General features: G+C 57.3%; 1 protein-coding gene across 2 annotated transcripts in view; it reads left to right on the top strand.

Moving 5' to 3' along the window:
• MYO5B (myosin VB) overlaps positions 1-20,993 on the top strand; it is a 303,619-nt gene that overhangs the window by 272,340 nt on the left and 10,286 nt on the right. Inside the window, exons 28-36 of one of the 2 annotated variants that reach the window (XM_036245271.1) lie at positions 339-578; positions 2,249-2,349; positions 8,319-8,396; positions 11,679-11,877; positions 14,369-14,462; positions 15,398-15,541; positions 18,014-18,165; positions 19,628-19,717; positions 20,820-20,970. In XM_036245271.1, the coding sequence (XP_036101164.1) occupies positions 339-578; positions 2,249-2,349; positions 8,319-8,396; positions 11,679-11,877; positions 14,369-14,462; positions 15,398-15,541; positions 18,014-18,165; positions 19,628-19,717; positions 20,820-20,970 (1,249 nt within the window). The remainder of the gene's footprint in view (positions 1-338; positions 579-2,248; positions 2,350-8,318; positions 8,397-11,678; positions 11,878-14,368; positions 14,463-15,397; positions 15,542-18,013; positions 18,166-19,627; positions 19,718-20,819; positions 20,971-20,993) is intronic. The other variant, XM_036245270.1, reaches the window with a different exon arrangement.

Genomic DNA, 20,993 nt, shown 5'->3' with positions numbered 1-20,993 from the left:
AATCCTATGTAAAAGGCATGTTGTTTGAAATTAACCTGGCATTTCCACAAGGAAGGGCTTCGTTGGCCAAATAAGTTTAGGAATACACTCGAATCCCTTCCAGGAACACAGGCTTTCCCAGCGATCACAGGGTGGGAGAGTCAAGCCAGGACCCAGCTGTGGCCGCTGGCTGGTGCCAGTCAGGACTTCTGCCACGTGGTTTGTCGTCAACAGGGGAGGTTGCTCTTAGTTTCTCAGGAGGACAGGCAGGTGGTTGAGAAAGGGAGAGGAGGGGACCCACCTGGGACAGTGCTCTGGGTTCAGAGAGTCATGGGGCTCGTTGCTGGGCTGTCTTCCAGAGGCAAGAGCTGGAGTCGGAGAATAAGAAGCTGAAGAATGACCTGAACGAGCTGAGGAAGGCCGTGGCCGCCCAGGCCACCCAGAACAACAGCACCCACAGCTCCCCCGACGGCTACAGCCTCCTGCTCAACCAGCTCAGGCTGGCCAACGAGGAGCTGGAGGTTCGGAAGGAGGAGGTGCTCATCCTGAGGACCCAGATCGTCAGTGCTGACCAGCGCCGCCTGGCGGGCAAGAGCTCGGTAACACGATGGGGTCTCCTCGGTCAGGCTTGTTGGGGGTGACCCTAGGAAGCGGATTTAGTGTTTTTCTTACATACTTTTACCTCGAGGGGCTTAAACCTGCAAGAGCAGAGTCTTTTGGATCCTCCTCCAAAAGCCGGGCAAGGGAGCCCCCCCAACATGACCTTTCATGGGGACTTGGCTGAAGTGTCTAGAATCTTCTAAAATTCCGTAAGTTCCAAAGGAACAAGGCACAGAATTAAAGAAGGACCACAGCCTGAGTAGCCCTCCCGGTGTCATGCCCCTTGCTATTCCCTTAGGTTCTGCGCTGAAGAAAGTCTTCCTCTCTCAGTCCTCCCAGGGTGGCAAGTCCAACTCAGCATCTGTTCCAAATGTTTTCAGCTTCTGGGACAGATTGTGGAGTGGGAGGGAGGGGACGGAGGCACCTGTTCACTCTGGACGCTGAGCGGCTGGGTCACTTCTGAGCATGAGCCTGGGCATGTGGGGGTGGCGGTAGGTCGGCAGTAACGAGCGTGGAGGATTCAAAACAGGATTTGGTCACAGCCTCTGGATTTGGGGTGCTTTCTCCTCCGGAGATACTGCCCTTGCCATCGTACCCCCACTGTCCACACTCGGTGCCTTTCACAGCCAGGCCTTGTGACTCTCCCAACTTGACCTTTAAGTCACCCCTGGCCCTGGCTGGTTGCTCAGTGGTTAGAGCGTTGGCCCATGGACCAAAGAGCCTCGGGTTCAATTCTGGTCAAAGGCACGTACCTTGGTTGTGGCTCAGTACCTAGCCCTGCTCAGGGCCATGCGGGAAGCAACTGATCGATGTGTCTCTCTCACATCGATGCTTCTCTCTTTGTCTGTCTCTCCCTCCCACTCTATCTGAAGATAAATGGAAAAATATCCTCGGTGAGGATTTTTTTTTTAAAGTCACCCCCTGCCTGGGTGTAACTGCTGTTATCAGAGGTAGCCGGGGGCCTTTGTCTTTTCCCAAGGGCTCGTTTTTATGCTTCTTTCTGGATATAGTCATTCATCTTTTTTCAATTACAGTTGACATTCAGTATTATTTTATATGCGTTTCAGGTGTACAGCATAGTGGTTCGATAGTGATATAATTTGCGAAGTGATCCCCCCGATGATTCTAGTGCTCACCTGGCACCATCCGTAGTTGTTTTCATGTTATTGACTACATTCCCTAAGCCGTACTTGACATCCCTGTTACTGTTTCGTAACTGCCAGTTTGTACCTCTTAATCCCTTCACCTTTGGCCCAGCCCCAGTCTGGCAACCCTCAGTCTTCTCTGCGTCTGAGTCTGTTTCTGTTTAGTTTGTTCGCTTTGTTCTTTAGACTCCACATGTACGGGAAATCATATGGAATTTGTCTTTATTTCACTTAGCATCATGCCCTCTAGGTACATCCATGTTGTTGCAAATGGTAAGATTTCTTTCTCTTTTATGGCCACTGTGCCATTGTATAATCCACCACATCTTCTTCATCCACTCACCTATTGATGGGTGCTTGGGCTGCTTCCGTTTTTTGGCTACTGTAAATAATGCTGCAGTGAACAGTGGGGTGCATATCTCTTTTTGAATTAGTGTTTTGAATTTCTCCGGAGATATAAAGTCATTTTATGACAACTGTTTGTATAACCAGAGTTATTTCTTTGCTTCACATGGGACCTGCAGGAGCCGAACATTAATGCCAGAACAAGTTGGCCTAACAGTGAGAAGCACGTGGATCAGGAAGACGCCATCGAGGCCTATCACGGGGTCTGCCAGACAAACAGGTAAGTCCCACCTCGCTGTAGCCGTAACCGCACCTGGAGGAGGCGCCGGCAAAGGGTCCTGCCCACCCTAGTCTGTGAAGGCCACTCCTCCTGCTCTGACTGCCCTCAGCATCAGGGGCTTAGCTGCTTTAGGAGGTAAATGCGAAGGAGCAGACGCTGTGAGCCCCTGACCTCGGGAAGCCTGCTGATAGCTTCGGCAAGACTCCAGCAACCGGATAAGCCAGACTCACGTCCTCTGAAAGCGTTCAGAAAGGGAGGCCTGGGAGATGTGGCTGGAGGCTCAGGAAAGGGAAAGAGTCGCTTTTCGCATTGCGTGGGAAGTTGGCACAAAGCCGTCCACCTAACCCGGGGGCGGGGCCTGCCCCAGCCGTTGGCTGCAAATCCGACTGTACTCAGTGGTGGGCGGTCGGTCCACAGGGATGTCCCGCCACCTGTCCCTTAAGAGAGGGAATCCAAGCCAGGCATTCCAGAGGTTAGGTGGGAGACTTCGATGTCCTCTGCTGGGGATTTGGCCCAAAATCTGGGCATATGCCCTGACCAGGAATCGAACTGGTGACCTCTTGGTGCATGGGTCAATGCTCAGCCAGTGAGCTATACGATAGCCACACACTCTGTATGTCGATTGCGGTTAGCCAGCTGGGCCGCTAGAGCACTTACAGCGCTGCTGCAAAAGAAATGTAAAAAACGGCCCTGGCTGGTTTGCTCAGTGGTTAGAGCGTTGGCCCTGGACCAAAGAGTCACGGGTTTGATACCGGTCAAGGGCATGTACCTGGGTGGCGGTTATCAATGTGTCTCACATCGATGTTTCTCTTTCCCTCCCTCCCTCCCTCACTTTCTCCCACTCTATCTGAAAAATCAACGGGAAAATATCTTCGGGTGAGGATTTAAAAAAAGTAAAAACGGAGCTGGACTTTGCCCTGGCTACCTTTCTCTCAACGTCATCAGCTTACTGGATGTTGAGTAAGCATTGTTCGGATTGCTGAAAACAGCATGCACTCCCAGAAAATGTCAGTAGGTGGTGCTCGATCTGCAGGAATGTCACAGAATTGCTGGCTCCTTTGTGGTCTGGTTTCCAGAACTTTTCATAGAGCCCCTTTCTACATATGGGGAAACTAAGGCCCAGAAGGGTTGAACTGACTTGTAACTTAGTTAAAGTAGAATCCAGAAGGCCTGACTTCAGGCTGGGCTGCCTCCAGCCCACTGTGTTGGTGCTCAGAAGGCCCCCAGGAAGAAACTAAATTGATTTCAACAGAGATGTCTTTCCTTTCCCTTAAGGAAGGAGAGAAGACAAGGATGGTGAGTCTCACGGTGCTGAGACTGGTCAAGATTTAGTCATTGTAAGTGATCTTGGGTGAACATACGAAATGAGCACAGGGGGGGTTAAAATTTAAAAGAAAGAAAGAAGCACCACCTGGTCCTGACCAGCGAGTGTGTGTGTCTTCCTGATATTCAGAACCATCACCGTTATCAGCTCCCTTTTCTTCATCCAAAGGGCTGTCAGGGATCCAGTCCCAAGTATAGATTTTCTAGGGGCTGCTTAATACCCTGGATTGGTCTTCCTTAGCAGCCATGATGGTGATGAAATAAAAATGGCTTTTCTGATATCTTAAACTCATTCCGTTCCCGGCAAGCCCAGGGTCCACTAGGGAACTAATGCAGCCTGTGAACTGGTTACATAGAGAAAGGGGCCACGGCCCGGGAAGGGACCCTCGTGGGTCGGCCTCTCTTCCGACTTGGTGAATGCATCAGTGAGGGAGGCCCTCAGGCGTGTTGGCAGGGCAGGAGGATTCGAACTGTGCTTCCTGGCGCCCAGCTGGCAAGGACATCTTGTTACAGGGAGGGCTGCCCTGAACACGCTGAGTTACTTTTCTCCTGCTGTCTTCCTGTAATGGGGAGTGTTCTGGTTTAAATATAAATCGACTGTGCAGGGGTGATGGGGGAGAGGGTTTGGGAAGAACTTAGATTAAGGTTTGCTTTCATTTCTAGGGGGATTCAAAGTGTCCCCATGCCCAGACGCAGCCTCTCTAAAGAGAGTCCATGGTCCCCAAGTTCAGAACTTTTTTCACTTGTTAACTTGCGGAGTTACAGACTTCTGTTTTGATCTTTACATACATGTCTTTCCTGTTGTTTTCATCTTGGGGGACAGAAGCTGGTCTTGAGGGCCTGCTCTGGGAATGGCCACAGGAATATGTGTAGCGCTTCTAACTTCCAAAAAGATCTCTCACTCCACATCTTGGGAGCTAAGAGAAACCTGCATCATTAGTACCCTATTATATATGGCAAACTGAAGAGAGGGCTGGTCTTTGCCCCGGAGACTGACTGCTGCAGGGAGGTGGGTGGTCGGAGAGGGTCTTCTCCAGGCTGCCTGGTCCTGCCTGTGAGGGTGGGTCCGGAGAGGGATGGGCATGGGCGAGCAGAGCAGAGGTGGTTGCTGCTCCCAGGCTGGCCTCACCTCTGGCACGCACTCAAGGTCACAGAGTGAGGAAGGAGCAGGTACGCCCAGGGCTCAGGTCTGGCTCCAGGAACAGAGTGCTCCTTTGACCACTGGCCACTTCCATCCAAGCCTTGCCAAGTCTATAGAGCTTTGAAGTGAAATTTAGGGTGCATTATTGGACCTTTCCTTGGGTCCCCAGAAACCTCTTCCCAGGCCCTCTTCACCTAGCAGGTCCCATGAAACAATAGGAAGCCCTCGGCACAAAGAGTAGCTTTGCCATTGCCACCTGGGCAGTCCCTCACCCCCTAATGCACCTGCCAGGACAGGGGAGCCCCTGTTTAACCAGGGAGGGGTGTGTGCAGCCACCTTAGGATGGGTTTGGAGCTGATGGGCAAATGCCCAGGTGTTGCAGGATGCCTTACTCAGAATGGCAAAGTGTGTGTGTGTGTGGGGGGGGGGGGCAGATCCTGCTCAATTCCTCTTTCAGGTCCCCCTTTTAACTGGCTAGAAACACTCAGCTTTCTTCTAGGAGGTGGTCATTCCCTATGTCCCCCAAGTTCCGCCGCCCCTGAGCCTCGGCACGGTTTCTGCCTGCTGTCCTTCAGTGGCATAGTCACATCTGCCCGTGAGCCATTCACCCCCGCACGGCCAGGCCTGCTGTTCCCACCGTTTCTCCCTCGTTCGTGGCGTTGGGCTGCCGCTTCCCATTTCTCAGAGATCCCAGGAAGTCTCCGGGGCAGATGGGTAGAAAGGCCAGAACTAAGGAAATAAGAACATCCATGGAGCACAAAGTGGTCAAGTTAGAAATGGGAAACTGACCAACTCCCGGCTGACAGGAACCTCTGAGGCAGGTCCTTAAACCAGGCAGAGGGATGGTTGCTGCGTCCTAATTTTCAGTCTCCACAGAGGGAAAATAAATGCTATCCCAGGCCTCTTCTGGTGCATGACCTTTACAATGAACAAGGTTATAACTGAAGACCCTGAAGAAACCTCTCAGATAAATTGGCGGAGCATTTCCACGTTGCACATGAAGCAGCAGGTGCGGCGCGGGTGATTGATTAGCCCTGGCCACCCCGCCAGTTTGTGGGGGGCAGAGCCAGGAGTTTCCTCCAGACGGCTGGCTCCCCGGCCAGTTCCTTGCTGCCTCCTGCACTCGGAGACTGGACCTGCTGCCTGTTCATGTGTGTCTGTGGCCTCTTTGGGAATGGGGCTCAGCACAGTGGCGCATACAGAGGAGGTTCTCCATGAACATTTGTTGATTGATTGATTGACGCCACTTAATGTAAGGAACTCCTGAGCTGTCTGGAGTTTTCCTTTGCCTGCCACCAGGTGGCACTCCTTCCCGGGCCTTGGCCCCTAGTAAGGTAGGAGGAGGGGGAGGGGGAAACCCTGTGAGGCTTTGGTTCTCTTTCATCTGGGAACAAAGGATGGACACGGACTTGGTTGACTAGTTTTTAATTTACTCGTGTGCCTGACTTCCTGAGCACTGTGGGGTGACCGAGCTGCCGGTTCTCACTTTTCTCTCTGTGCATAATACCTGGCATGTTACAGAACGAGGAACTGTGTGTCTCCCTCGGAGGCTGGCAGTGGGGGATTAATGCCAACTTCTCACGAGGTAGCCCGGCAACACGCACGCCCCTCCCTGGAGAGTGTTGGGCTGGAGCGGCTGCCGTCATGGGAACTGCAGGGTTGCGGTGACGCTGTAGGAGAGACCGGCAGCCCCTCCCGGGCAGGAGAGGGCCAGCCAGTGCGAGGCAGGGGGAGAGCTTCAGACCAGGCTCAGGACACCACCTGGGGTCTGGCTGGGGTGGGGTGTCAGGCAGGTAATCTGCATCCCGCTGTCTCCCCACGTGGGTGAAGGCTCCCTGTGTGCAGGCTTCTGGGCCTCCCCAAGAGTGACTGCGGCTGAGCCCGGATTTCCCCGGGGGGCTGCCCGCTGGGTCATACAGCACTAGCTCCTCCAAGGCCTGCCTAGTGTAGCGGACGTGGAACTACCTGAGAACAGACCGGTGCTAAGCTGCCGGCAACCCCTCCCCTAGTCCAGGGCACTGGGATGTCACGGTGGGCGTGCTGGGAAAAAGGAACACACAGGGAGCTCAGCAAGGAGAGGGCGGCAGAAAGCCTTCAAGCAGAGGCGTATCCGGGAGGCCTGGCCCGGGGGAGGGCTCTGGACGCTTGTGGGGCAGGAGTCCTGGACAGGAGAGGTGCCCAGGATGAGCCTGCTGGCAGTAATTCACCCACTGCCCGACTGGAGAGAGGACAAGCCGCAACAGTGAACAGCAGACCAGGGGACAGAGGCCAGAGTATCCCCAGAGGTATGCTCACTGCCAGTGCCCCCTCCCCCCGCAGACTTTTCGGAGTAAGCCTGGTGTTGTGTGAGCAGCCGTGAGTCCACAGGGGCTGAGCCACGAGGCTGAGCTCGGGAGATGTCATCCAGCTGTACCCCCTGGATCCCTCGCCCAGCCTGGCGGGCTGGACAGGAGCGACCGTGGCCAAAGCAATCCTGGGAATGGCTGTTTTCCCCCGGGAGTTAGGGAGCGGTCACTGATCCTTACAGCAGATGGTGTCGCTGCAGCTCCTGCAGGGGAAGCTGGAGCTTCCCCGGGGGCAGAGGCCCTGGGGAACGGGGTGGAGGGGCAGAATCCGGTGGGCTTGCCTGCCCTCACCTCCTGGTCCCGCTGTCCTCTGAGTGTCTCTTGTGCCCAGGGCTGTTCGGGGTGGAGAGTACAAGGCTGGAGGTGCACGTGGGGTGCCCCCGACCGCCAGGAGCTGCCTGCCGGCCTCAGGCCAACACTGGGCAGCTGGAGAGGGAAAACGAACTGGCCAGGGGAGTAAATAGGACTAACAAAACCCAATCCCAGGATTGAGGGAGAAAGTTCTCATCACAAAGGCTTTATTATCTGTTTCTTTTCACGAGACTGCAGGGAGGGCTGGAATCAAGATGAGTTAATATCCTTTTGCCTTTAAGTAGAGACAGAAGAGACGCCACTGGGAAGCAGGTAAAATACGTAACTTCCTTCCTTACCCTCGCTGAGCCGGCATCCCAGGTCCACCCCACTCTGCTTGGTGTCCGCAGGTCCCAGGGCGAGCTCGTGGGTCCTCCCCTCCTGCTTGCGTCTGTCCCAGGTCTCCCCTCCTGCTCCCGGAGGCTCACTGTGGTACGAGGCAAGGACGCCGAGTGAGAACTTGACGGCCTGCTAGCCCGAGCCTGCCGGTGCCAGGGTTGCCCACCCCAGAGCCCCTTCGCTCGCTGCTCGGCCATGTTTCTGTCCTGTGAGGATTAGCAGGTCCCACAGGAGCGTGCCTGGCAGTAGCCGGCACCAGGGAGACGGGGGGAGAGACGGTGTTTGCAGGTACCCATGTGCTGCAGACAGGAGGGGAAGGAGGGGGCCGGACTTCTAGAGTCTTCCCTGTTCTGGTTTCTGGACCTTGGCTAGAATCGCCTCCCTTTCCTGGGTTCTCTGCCTGCCTGTCTCTTTCCTCTACACTCGGCGTCCTTGCCTACCCTGTGTTTTGTTTTGTCCTTCATTTCTAGCAAGACTGAGGATTGGGGCTATTTGAACGAAGATGGAGAACTCGGCTTGGCCTACCAAGGCCTGAAGCAAGTTGCCAGGTGGAGCAGAAGCCTTTCTGCCTGTGTCTGCCTTGTCCGCTCTGCCTGCTGCGTGTACACTGTGCCAGCTGGAGTAGATGCCAGGGCACAGGCACAGTCTGGGGTGCGGGGGCGGCCCCTCTGGCGACCGTCTGGCACTTTGTGTCCAGGCTGTGTGGGTGAGGTCAGGGAAGCTGCTCGTTGGGGTCAAGGTGACAGCACTTGATGGCTCGGTGGAACCGTAGAAGCCACCTGATCCAATTCACTGACGTGCTGTCTGAAGGAACCAACGTGGGGAATTCCACATGGCAGCAGGCACAGCTATTTTTAGAACAAGGCTGAGAAGGAGATTTAATTCTGGGGCCTCCTGAGTCTGAGCTGCTGCTGTGTTACCAGTTGACCGGTGGACCGCCCTAACTCTGCTGGACCTGCTGAGCAGGGAGCGCCCTCCGCCCGCGTGCCCGCTGGTCGCTGTCGCGGTTCCTGCCTGGAGCTGACAGCAGCCGCGAGCCCCGTGCTGAGCTGTGCGGTGCCAAGTCTGCCCCTCACCGCACGCGCACGGGCGAGGACACCGAAGCTCGCAGGGTTTAGGGAACTTGCTGCTTAAGCAGAAGATGCAGAAGTGGAACCTGGTTTCATTTGATACCAGAGTCTGAATCCATCACCCCTTAGCCTTCAGCCGTGGGTGAGCAGCTTAGCAAGGGAGGGTAGACGTGCAGAGGTAACGCAACACGATGGTCGTGTCCCACGTTTATTGCCCACGTGCGGCATTTTGGGACCGTGGCATAGCTTTGTGCATTTGAGGCTCCCAACAACAGATGGGGCCATGGCCTTCAGGCTTGTTTCCCAGAAGGGGAAACTGAGGCTCGGCGAGGCGGGGAAGATGAGAACGGAGCCAGGTGCCCTCATGCACCTCCGTCCACGTTCTGCCACTGGTGGCACGGTGGAGGTCCCATTAGAGCCAACGAGAGCATCTCTTCCTGGGGAAAGAGTCCAGGTCAGCTGGTTCTTGAGAGAGTGTGTCTCCTGGCTCTGGGTTCGAATGTGACCCCACCACCTGTGAGCAAGGTGACATCTGCCTGTGTTTCCTCGCTGGTGGAACGTGGATCAGCATGGAACCTGTTCCACAGTCATTACATGTAGTAGGGTTAACACAGGTAAAGCACTTTGCATGTGGCTGGCATGTCATAAGCACAGACTAAATATTAGCTGCTATTTCTGTTATTATAATGGCCATTACTCAATAAGGTCAGATTCCTGTCCCATCAGGCTTGTTCTACGGGAAGGGGGGCCATATGTGAAAGCAGGGCATTCCTCCTGGCTGTCCATCGATGAGAAGTGGTTGCATACGTACGTAAGTGGACACACCAGTAAAACCGAGAAAGCCCAGGCCTCTGCGTCCGGAGATCTGCCTCCCACGGCCGCTGTCACTGGCGGTGGCCTCCGTCTCGCTTAGTTGTCTCACCTGCAGGATGAGGTGGCTGTCCTGCCGCTGGGCGGGGATTCTCTGACCCTGCACAGAACCCTGGGCTACGTCCCCCAACCACAGTCTGCAGGCAGAGTAAGAAAGATGTGAGCGTAAACTCACACACCAGGAGCTGCTCCTCGGGCAGAATCCCTGGATCCCAGCTCCTTGCATCCTGCCTCTTGTACATTTCTGTTACTGGTGAGTACCTGAGCGTATTGTAGCCAAGAGCGGATCTTCTCCAGATACTGTGTGTCCTCTAAAGTGCTGCTGTGATTTCCAAATTACTCTCCGTGATCCTCACATCACGGCTTTCCTTCGGTAGCGTGGCCTTGGCGCGCGGGTGATCCAGTCACTCCTCCGCCATCCTTCACCCACCTGCATTACTTTGTTGAGAGGCCCGGGAGCCGGCAGTGCACCTGGTGCTGCTGGTGCTGCTGGAGCTGGCCGCTTCCATCTGGGAGTTGGCAGCGGCGACTCCCCTCGCATGCTCCCTCCTGTCTCGTGGCAGTGATCACCTCCCAGGATGACAGAACTGCAGAATCATGGAGCCCCCCCACCCCCGTCCCCAGAACAGCCAGGGGCTCTGCGAGCTGTCTGCCAGGCTGTGCCCAGCTCCGGACACAGTCTTTATCTGCATCCCAGGAAGAGGCGGGAGTGAGCTTTCCCCAGGCGGATCATGTCAGGGAGCTCGGATGGTCCCTTTTACCCAGAGCCCCCCACCTTTCTTTCCTGTGAAGTTTCCTGGATCAGGGAGTTGGTTCAGGTAATCAAGTCCATGAAGAAAGCACCATAGTCACATTAGTATTTAACTTTCTGCAGTGGAGGCTGCTTAGGAACCATCATTAAGTTCTTGCTTTGATTTTGACTGAGTGGTTCTCCCCCAGAACTGTCCAGGTAACTGGCGCACCCTAGCCTTGGGCCTTCTAGACTCAGGGAGTCTTTGGAGACTCTCCCCAACCTTCTCCAGACCTTCTGTAGGTCTCTCTGCTGCTTGTCATGACACCAGTTGATCTTAAACCTTCCCCCACATTATTTGCAAATAGTCTTAGTTTCTTTTTTGACTGGGGGAGGGGTCTGTTTATATAGGGCTGGAGATTACGTGGACGGATTGTGGTGAAGATAAAAAGGAAAGGGGCTAATAATTGGCCTTTCTAAAACCTGCAGAGAATCTACAGGGAGAAGAGACAAATGATGAGTTCAGTCTACCAGAGTTTTGTCTTAAGGAGAGTCTTGTGAGTTTTGGGGCAAATGTGGATGCTTTTATTTAGAAGAGTCTATAAGAAAGTTATATCTGCTGATGACATTCTGAGGTGGAGACAATCTCTCATTCCCAAGCCAACCAGACTATGCTCAAGAATGAAGACCAAGGGCCCTGGCCAGTGTGGCTCCGTTGGTTGAGCATCATCCTCTGCACTGAAGGGTTCAATTCCCAGTCAGGCCACATGCCCAAGTTGTGGGCTCGATCCCCGGTAGGGGGCTGCAGGAGGAAACTGATGGATGTTTTGCTCTCTCATCTATGTTTCTCTCCCTCTCCCATCTTTTCTCTAAAAATCAGTAAAAAATCTTTTTAAATAAGAACAAGAAAAAGGCCCATGACCCAGGGCTGCGTGTTTGGCCCTGGTTTCCACCCTCCGAGAGGACAGGCTGGCCTGCTTGCCTGATGAGCCGCGCAGATCTTTGGCCCTCAGCGTCCGTCCCATTGGGTTCATGCCATTGCTGCTGCTGCCGCTGCTGCTGTGTGCTTGGCTGCTCCCCTGTTGCATGCCTGTCCGGGGCCCCTCACTTTGGAGCCCTGACCCGAGCCCAGCTCACCTGCCCTCCTCTCCCTGATGCAGATTGCTGGAGGCCCAGCTGCAGGCCCAGAGCCGTGCCCATGAGGAGGAGGTGGAGAGGCTCAGTGCTCAGGTGGAGGCCCTGAAGGAGGAGCTGGACAGGCAGCAGCAGACCTTCTCCCAGACGCTGCTGCTCTCCCCGGAGGCCCAGGTGGAATTCGGTGTCCAGCAGGAGATGACCCGGCTGACCAATGAGAACCTGGTGGGTAGCCACGCCCAGTGGATCCCAGCTCTGGGAAGTCATATTCTGGAAGAAAATGGGACCAGGGATGGCCTTTAGCCAAGTGGACAAAGTTCATGTCCTTGGCCCAGTAACAGAGAGAATCTAGAAATCTCCAGCCAGCAAGGGTTTGAGGAAATGTTTCCGTCGTCTCTTACCGTGTCACCAACCTCCCAAACCTCGGCAGCTGGGAACGGCAGGTGCGTTGTGCGGTCAGGAACCCCGTCCGGGCCTGGTGGACACGCCGGGCACAGCTGGTCTCTGCTGCACTGGTGTGGGCTAGGGCTGGAGGAGCTGAGACAGCCTGTCCCATGCCTGTCTCAGCCAGGCGTTGTGCGGTCAGGAACCCCGTCCGGGCTGGTGCTGGCCGTTCCCTGCGGGGGGTGTCCCCCTCCAGATGCTCTCCCTCTCGCATGGGTCTGCCCTGAGCTGACTTCCGAGAGGATGACAGCAACTGCGGGGGCGCTGAAGACCCAGCCCCAGAACGGGCACAAGGTTGCTTCTGTCACTTTCTACTGACCAAAATAAATCCCGTGGCTAGGAGAGAGAGGGGGGACAGAGAGAGAGAGGCGAGGGTGGGGCAGACTCCTCTTGCGAGGAGGAGTCCTGGGAGGAATTGTTGGTGGCCCTCCGTGCTGACAGTCACCAAAGGAGCCCTGGCAGATGCCAGAGAAATGGAAGGCAGTCTGTCCTCAGAGAGCTTACAGGCTAGAAGGGGAAACAAGACACATAAAAAAGGAGAAATAGATCATGTTTCTGAAAACACAACTCTACGTAGGATTAACAGGTGTTACAAATAAAGACCGACCGGCCCAGGAGGCTGGAGCTGAGCTGCAGGGATGTCAGCCATGTAGCTGGGCAGGAGCAGGAAGGGGTGTGGACACAGGCTTGGGGCAGGAGTGGGGGGTAGGGTGGGGTGGCAGTGGAGGGCCAACAGCCTCCTGAAGCGGCGTGTGCCTGTGGGAACCGCAGGAGGGCCCAAACCACCCTGCAGGCTCACACCCCAGCAGAGCTGGGGATCCAGGAGTGTCGCCCCCTTACAACCAGGTGGCCCACGGAGGGGTGGCCAGTTCACTGAATCCGAAGCGGAGGCAGCGGGACCCTGGACCACAGGTCCCTGGATAGGATTTGTATACGAATGCTCTCCTTCCCCCTTCCTGCCGTTTGTCTCCGTCTCTCCAGCCGTCACATGGCGGACTGGCTCCTGCAGGTGAAGGAGGCAGTGTGGGAAATGCCTTTGCCAGCCAGCGCTCCTGACGGGCCCCTGGAGGAACTGTGCAGCTCCCAGGACAGCTGAGGCGTCAGCTCGGGGCCTCCAGGCCCGGCCTGAGCAGGGGCAGCCTGGGTGGTGGGCGGGCGAGGACGCGGATGACCAGGGGGCTCCAGCTCAGTCTGAGGGGAGACTTCCAGTGCACGGCCCACACTGTTCACCCAGCAGAGGCTGCGCCCACAGGCAGAGTCCCGGGCAGGGTTTCCGTGATCTTTGTCCCCAGCTGAGCAAACAGCAGTGCTCCCGGCCAGCTGGCAAAGCACTGCCGTCTGCAGGGGGACGAGGCTGTGCACAGGGGCGCAGCCCAGGGTGCTGGGACACCCCAGGAGGCCCTGTGGAAGGGAGGAGGCGAGTGGCTTTCCTGGTAACAACGTGAAAACGTAGAGATGACCCAGGCACGTCATCTGTCTCCAACATCCCTCGTGTCGCACTCATTCTTTCATAAGCCCTTCGTAATTCCAGCCTCTGGGACCCAGGGCCTCCGCAGCTCCCCAACTGTACCCCCACTGCAGCCAGCACCGTGTTCCCTTTCGTTTGTCCTAAGTTTCTTGAGTACAGGCTGTTTAACTTTTCTTGTTTACTAAGATAAATAATTGAAGTCCTCAACAACGCCCATCACTAGGCTTGTGGTCCTTTGTGGTCACAGCACTGCGACTGAGGATTTGGCTGGCTTTCGTCCGTAGGCCAGCCTTGAAAAGGGGTCACCCAGATGTCTCTGAGGTTCCACCGAGGCCCTTGCCCCGCTGGAACAGGGTGACAGCAGTGCTGTTCCAGGTCCCAGTGGGCAGACTGCTTCCAGGGGCCGTGGTTGCTGGGGATGGGCACCCACAGAGGGGCATGAGCTGGGTCCCGAGGTAACCTCACCGGCCTCCAGGCCCCTCCAGCTGAGCGCCTGCCCCCACTGTCACACTGTCCGTCCCTTCCCAGGGCGCTGCCCACACACCTGGGAACCCCCAGGCTGAGTATCTCCAGGGGGTTGGCATGACAACCTGAGATGGCCTAGATAACCGTGGGGTTCAGCGGGGCACCAGGCAACTGGAGCCAGGAGTTGGTCCGTCTGGATTGTGAGAATGAACTCTGACCTACTCCCACTTCCTGGGCCCAGACCAGGGAGCAGGGAGCTGCGTGGGGCGGGCCTGCTGACCAGGCCTTGCCCTGCAGGGCGGGGCGGGGATGTTTCACTCCGCACCATTCTGCCTTCAGGACCTTAAAGAACTGGTAGAGAAGCTGGAAAAGAATGAGAAGAAACTCAAGAAACAACTGAAGATTCACATGAAGAAAGTCCAGGACCTAGAAGGTAAGGTGTGTGAGTGTGCGTTTCGTGAGGCACAGGTGCACCGGCCCCTGGTGCCCGCCAGCCCGGCCCCGTGACCAAGTCATTCAGCTCCTGAGTCCACCTAACTCGCCCGCCAGAATCTGGGTGAAGACGCGAGTACCGCAGGTGTGGGGCCACCTCCTCCGAGCTCCGCGGGCTGGAGAGGGGGGCAACCAAGACCGTGTCCCTGTGGCCTGCCCTCAGAGGGCTTGAAGCCGGGAGGCAAGACTGGGTGGAGTGAAAGAAAGCTCATTACCCCAAGACCCCAAGCACAGGGCCTCTCTCAGCTGTGGTAGTCTGGGAGGGGAGGGGCAGTTCTGTGATTACGCGTCCACGCTGGGCCCTGGCCCACAGAGGTCGGATGGGTTTACATTGCTCTTAGAGAAACACCCAGACTGTCCTCTTCCTCTTGCAAAGCTGACCTTGCCGCTTCCCACCCCGTTTGCACATGCCACCTTGCTCAGGACCCTCGTGGTCACCTCACCCTGGATGCCTGCCCCGTTTCATCCTCAGCCCCGGAGCCGCATCCCCAGGGCGGGCTCGGTGCCATCCTTCCCTGTCCTAACACCACGTGCCTCTGGGCAGCTCCTGTCACAGGCGTCCAGTCACCTGCATAGGTCCAGCCGCTGCGCCGGGCGGGGCCCTGAGAGGGCAGTGCTGTCTGTCCTGCTCAGCCTCGGGCCGTCCCTCTGTCCTGCCCCCAGCCTCCTCCTCCTTTTCTGGATTTCTGTTTCCTGGTCCCTGCGTTTTCATTCTCTTGGTCACTCAGGCGGTGGCAGCGGCTGCTGGTTTTTAATCAGTAAATGTATATACCATATTGAGACTGCTCAGTCTTGAAGGCCTGTTGACTCCCTCTCCTCAAATGCTTCTGTGTCCGCCCCTGCTGCCCCGTGACCAGCTGTCTCCTTCCCACTCAGCTGCCCAGACCTTAGCCCAGAATGGGAAGAGGCGTCACGAGCTCAACAGGCAGGTCACCGTGCAGCGGAAAGAGAAGGACTTCCAGGGCATGCTGGAGTACCACAAGGAGGATGAGGCCCTCCTCATTCGGAACCTGGTGACAGGTCAGAACCCCGGGCGGTACCCCCTTCCCATCCTCCCATAGACATCCCACCTCCACCCCTCAACCCCATGTCCCGCCCCCCCGCACAGCCCCCTCATGCTCATCACGTTAGCCGCTGTATTTCTAGTGAGTTCCTGGTGGTGCTGACGCTGTGGTTTGGTGTGGGCTGCCCTCCGGGGGTCTTGGGAACTGCTTTGCTCGCCAGCCCTGGGCCTGGTTTGTCAACCGTACAGGTTCCCTCTCCTCTGGTCTCGTTCATTCCCCATCTGGCTTCAACACACCCCTTCCCCATCTAACTGGGTGCCCAGCCCAGTCAGCGGCCAACTACAGAGCCAGAGGGGGTGTCTTAGGGGAGAGAGTCCTGGATAAGAAGGGGGACTCTGGTGGGCTGGTCCTCTGGGCCTGAGCCGTCCGCTCCTCTCTGTACGGTGCCTTCGTCCTCCCTTCGGTAAGGGGGATGAGTACCGACCCTGCCCATCCCGCACGTGAACTGTCAGGCAACCGGCTGTGTTAAAGCCACAGGACCCTTCTCAGATGTGAGGGGCTTGACGTGGTAGCTTTGGCAGAGGTGACCATTGTTTCAGAGAAGTTCGAGTGTGTTGAGGGCCCGCCCTGTGAGCAGTGCGCCGCGCGCCGAGGCTACAGGAAGGACAGGATGACTCGGCCTAGCACGGGTTTTCTTCAGCTCTTTGCCCTGCGTATTTTTAGTAGCGGAGCATTTTGCTCTTTTTGTAACAGATAAATTCCCCTACAGTTGTCCAACAATTAAATGTGAGTCCGTCTCAAACTTCCTTAAACAGGCAGCATGTTGTTCAGATGCTGCTAAGAATGAACCTTTTCCCTCTTGAGAATGAAACTCCAAGTTCACAGCATCAGAGTAAAAAATAATTGTCATAATGGAGACAGCTTGTGCCAGTAGATGGCCCCTTCCCACGGTCATCGCTCAGGTGGCCCAAGGCAAGGTCATCTCCTGCTAAGCCCCATCCAAGCGAGTGCCAAGCCTTCCCCTGGGGCTAGCGCCCCAGCTCTGGCCGGCTGCTGTGGGGAATCGAGAAGTGAGCCCTGGTCCCTGCTCCCGAGATGCTAACGGTCAGCTGGGCAGACCACGCAAGCTACGGTCAGGCTCAATGCAAGAAGTTGTAGGTTGGAGTATGGGCTTTAACGCACATTTTCCTGAATGAGTGTTTCTGGCATCACAATTAAAGCCAAGGGCCGAGCCACAGCCCCCTGTGGAGCCTGTACGCGGCCCGAGGGAAACCACGTGCCCAGAGGATGACGGCTGTCGCTAGCATTTAGCCTGAAGGGTAGGGTGTACTTGAGGGGACAGTGCAACCCAAGCACCAGCTGGAGATGCGATGGCACATCCCCGCCCTGTCCCAGGATCGCCCTGGCAGGAGACTTGAGGTGTTGCCCCTTCTCCTGCCCCGGCCTACCCACAGGTGGAGAGGAGTGGCCTCCGCTCAGTGTGGTTCTCAGCCTGCAGGCAACTCCTGAGGCTGGGCTGGGCTTTGGGGCAGAAGGAATGAGAGAAGGTGAGGGCTGGGGACGGGTGCCATCCCAGGCGCTGTGCCCAGGGCCTGGCCCCACCTGCGTCTTTCCTTAGCGCCCGCACCTTCCTCCTCCTCTGGGCTCCTGCCACCACTCACGGCTCTGAGCCTGGCTCGTCACCTCCCCTGGCTTACTCTGGAGCAGAAAGCCGTCCCAGCTTCTCCCTGGCCCGCGGGCGCTGGCAGGGAAGGACCCAGAGGCTGAGTGGGAGTCTGTGGCTCACGGGGGGGAGGGCAAGCCCTTTTCAGTCCGCAGAGCACACCTGGTAGGGGCGGGGGGCGCAGATGGAGCAGCTGGGGACGCAGGGAGTCATGGCTGTTCCTGACTGTAGCCAAGTCAGCACTGACCGAGAGGGAGGCCGGTGAGACCCCGTCGGGGTGGCCAGGGCAGGCCCTGCCGGGTGGTCTCTGAGCCGATCGCCAGTGTGCTGAGGTGCAGGGCGCCCGGCCCGCACTCTGGCTCTGTCTTTGGAATTGTAACTTGCCAAGTTCTCCTGGGACAGCCCTCTCCTTCCTCCGCTGGAACCCGGGGCCACAACAGCAGGGAGGGCCAGTGGGACTTCCTGCCCAGGGGGAGCCAGCTCGTGCTGCCGGCCTCCAGCCACGGGCCTTCGTGAGGCCCAAGGCCCATGTGTGAAGCCACCTGCGGGCTCTGCCTCCATGTTGTGAGGACCGGGCGTGGAGCCTGCCCTGACCTGAGAGACCAGGTGACCAAGAACGGCTGTGTGGGGGTTTTTAACAGTTTCGAGAACTGAGGGCACGAGGCTCAGAGGGGTCTGTGGGGAGTTTCTCCCCTTCTCCTCTCCAACCCCCACGTGCAGGCCTCGGGGAGCTACAGGGAGACACTGAAACGTTCGCCCCTCAGGCCAGGGTTCTCAGCCCCCCGCTTCGCTATAAGTGGAACCCTTGCTGTTTGTCGCCGGCAGAGCTGAAGCCGCAGGCGCTGGCGGGCACCGTGCCCTGTCTTCCCGCCTACATCCTCTACATGTGCGTCAGGCACGCCGACCACGTCAACGACGACCTCAAGGTGCACTCCTTGCTCACCTCCACCATCAACGGCATCAAGAAAGTCCTCAAGGTACCCCCACACTGAGGCGGGCGCCCCAGCCCTGACGGTGAAGGAGAGCAGAGCCGCTCACCTGTGTAACGGGCCCCGGGGTTCCCAGGGAAGGGTGCTCCGGCTCAGAAACGGCGGGAGGCCCAGAAACCAGTGCAGCCCCAGTGGCTCCCTGGGGACCCCCGTGACCAGAGCTGATGGAAGACATCCATCCTCAGCCGAGGGGCTGGCCCCGCCTGAACACAGATCCCCCAGACTTGTCCAGGGGGCTCCGTGCCTGCTGTCCCGGGTGGTGGCACAGGGGGGTCATGCAGCCTGGGCCAGGGCAGGGCAGGGCAGCTCACAGGCACGTTGGCACCGTCTCGGGAATGTAAACACCGGAAGGCACGAGGCTCTTCGGGTGTCATGGCAGGACCAGGCTGGCCTGCCGGGAGGCGAGGCCACATGGGGGCCAGAGGGGAGGAGGTGAGATTTCTTACACCTCCCAGCGGGCCCAGGCGGTGGTGTCCTGCGAGCCCATGGTCTTCAGTTCTTACACACGCTGCCGCTTCAGGATGCCAGGCCTCCTTGGGAGCAGAGTCCTGGCCAGGCCTGCCTCCTGCGGGGCGTGTTGCCTTCCCCGCCCCCCCTCGAGCGTGCCCCAGCCGGCCGTGACCCCTAGCTTCACGCTTGGTGTGTAGCAGTGGCTGCGGCCCTTCCCTGCCACGGGCCCTGAGGCCTGGACCCGCTCCCGGCTCTGAGCGTAACCTCATGTGGGCCACTCGGTTTGTGTCTCCTGCCTGGGCCTCTCATGAGCTCCTGCAGGGGGCCGGGGCCAGTCTAGGTGAGTCCACCGACTTCCAATGTCAGTTCCCCAGGGAAGCCTCCTAATCACCAAGCTCAGCCCCGCCCGTCACCTTCTGTTCAGCTCCCTTGTTTTGTATCTTCTTAGCTCCTACCTGACACCTCGATGCTGCATGGCTACCTGGCAGGATGAGTCCATGGGGTCATTAGTCTTCGTGCAGAAATGGCACCACGGCAGTTTAGGTTGTCGAACAGCTTTCTCACTTAGTTATGGTCTGTAGCCATTTTCCAGGGTTAAATCGTTGGCCATCTGACCTCTGGATAAACGGGACTCAGAATATCTCACGGGCTTGCTCCCTACTCTTGGGTGCGGTCACTGGCGGTTGAGACCTGCCAGGACCGCCAGCCCAGGGCCACTGGGTCAAGGCTCATCTGTGTCACTTGGCTTTGCTTCCTTCATCTGTGGCAGCAGCCTGTCCTCGGTGTGTGTGCCACTGATCGGGACCAGGAAGAGGGGTCAGGGTGCCATCCCAGGTGACACAGCCTCTTGGCCGTGGGTTTCATCTCTGTGGCTGGCAAGTGCCTGCCTGACATCAGGTCTGTCTGGGGCATGCTGGGTAAGAGTGGGAAACAACGCAGCAGGTAAGCATTTAACCAAATGGGAGCCGCCACTCCCAGGGATGTCTTTTCCTTTCCACAGAAGCACAATGACGACTTTGAGATGACGTCATTCTGGCTGTCCAATACCTGCCGCCTGCTTCACTGTCTGAAGCAGTACAGCGGGGATGCGGTGAGTGCCGAGATGACAGGCCCGCCCCCCAGCGTGTACTAAAACTACCCGAGCGCCCAGAGGGCCTCGTGTCCTCAGGCAGAGCAACATGTCCCACCTGGGCACCTTGGACCCGGGGCAGCCTGCTTTGTCTCCTTGAGCTTCTCCTGAAGGAGAGGGGTACGGTCCAGGGAGCGCCCTCTGGGACCCCAGGCCGTGGGCATGCCTTACTACACCTGGTAGCTAGAAGCAGGAATGAGGCAGGCCTGGTGATCCTGAGGCCCCCAGAAAGCTCCCTGAATTAAGTAAGTAGAATTAGGAGATGAGTTTGCATAACCCACCCACTTCTGAGAGCACGGGAACTCCCCCAGGAAACCTCTGTGACCCTGAGTTTCTGAAGCAGCCCAGAAGGGCCCCATCTCAGTGCCTGAAAGCCCAGTCACCTGGTGTGTCAGACTGGCTCCTAAGCAGCCAGGGAGTCTCCCATGGGAAAGCACACAGCTGGCCACAAGAGGAGGGACAGCATCATCGATGCCTGTGTATAAACTGCCCTTGAAGCCCGGCGTCGCGCCTCCTGCCAACTCTGATCCCTTGGCCCGAGGCCCGACCTACCCCGTGATGTCATGTTCTACTCTGATCCCAGCTTTACCTAGAACTCACCATTCCCAGCCCTGGTCCCTGAAATACTGTTCCCCGTGCTCTGCGTTCGGCCCAGGGGCCTGGTATCATCACGTGTTCATGCGTTTCACCAGCAAGGACTCAGCTCGTGCCAGACACTGCCCACGCGTCCCGACAGTCTCCTCGACTCCCTGTCTCCCTTCCTCTCACACATCTCCCCACCCTTCCCAGGGCAAGATGTGTACATCACACAGTGCACCCGGTTTTAAAGCTTAGCTTTATTCCACCTTTTGTACCAGAACAAGTTGGACAGACTCTTCTGCCTGGGATAATAAAATTGTATCTGTCCCCGTCAGCCTAACCTTGGGAAGGTGGCATGACAGGGACCTACAGAACATCGTGTAAATGCAGAGAGCAAACAGGACACTGCGGAAGTGATTGGAGGCCGGGACTGCCGGCCGGGCAGACCCCGGGGCCTCACTGAAGCAAGCCCCTCCCTCCGCAGGGCTTCACGACGCAGAACACCGCCAAGCAGAACGAGCACTGTCTCAGGAACTTTGACCTCACCGAATACCGCCAGGTGCTGAGTGACCTCTCCATTCAGATCTACCAGCAGCTCATTAAAATCGCCGAGGGGGTGCTGCAGCCCATGATAGGTAAGCAGGCGTGAGGGGAAGAC

The sequence above is a fragment of the Molossus molossus genome, unplaced genomic scaffold, assembly GCF_014108415.1.
Source record: "Molossus molossus isolate mMolMol1 unplaced genomic scaffold, mMolMol1.p scaffold_m16_p_6, whole genome shotgun sequence".
Taxonomy (NCBI): domain Eukaryota; kingdom Metazoa; phylum Chordata; class Mammalia; order Chiroptera; family Molossidae; genus Molossus; species Molossus molossus.
The sequence above is the reverse complement of the archived record's forward strand: the minus strand, read 5'-3'. Positions and strand labels throughout refer to the sequence as shown.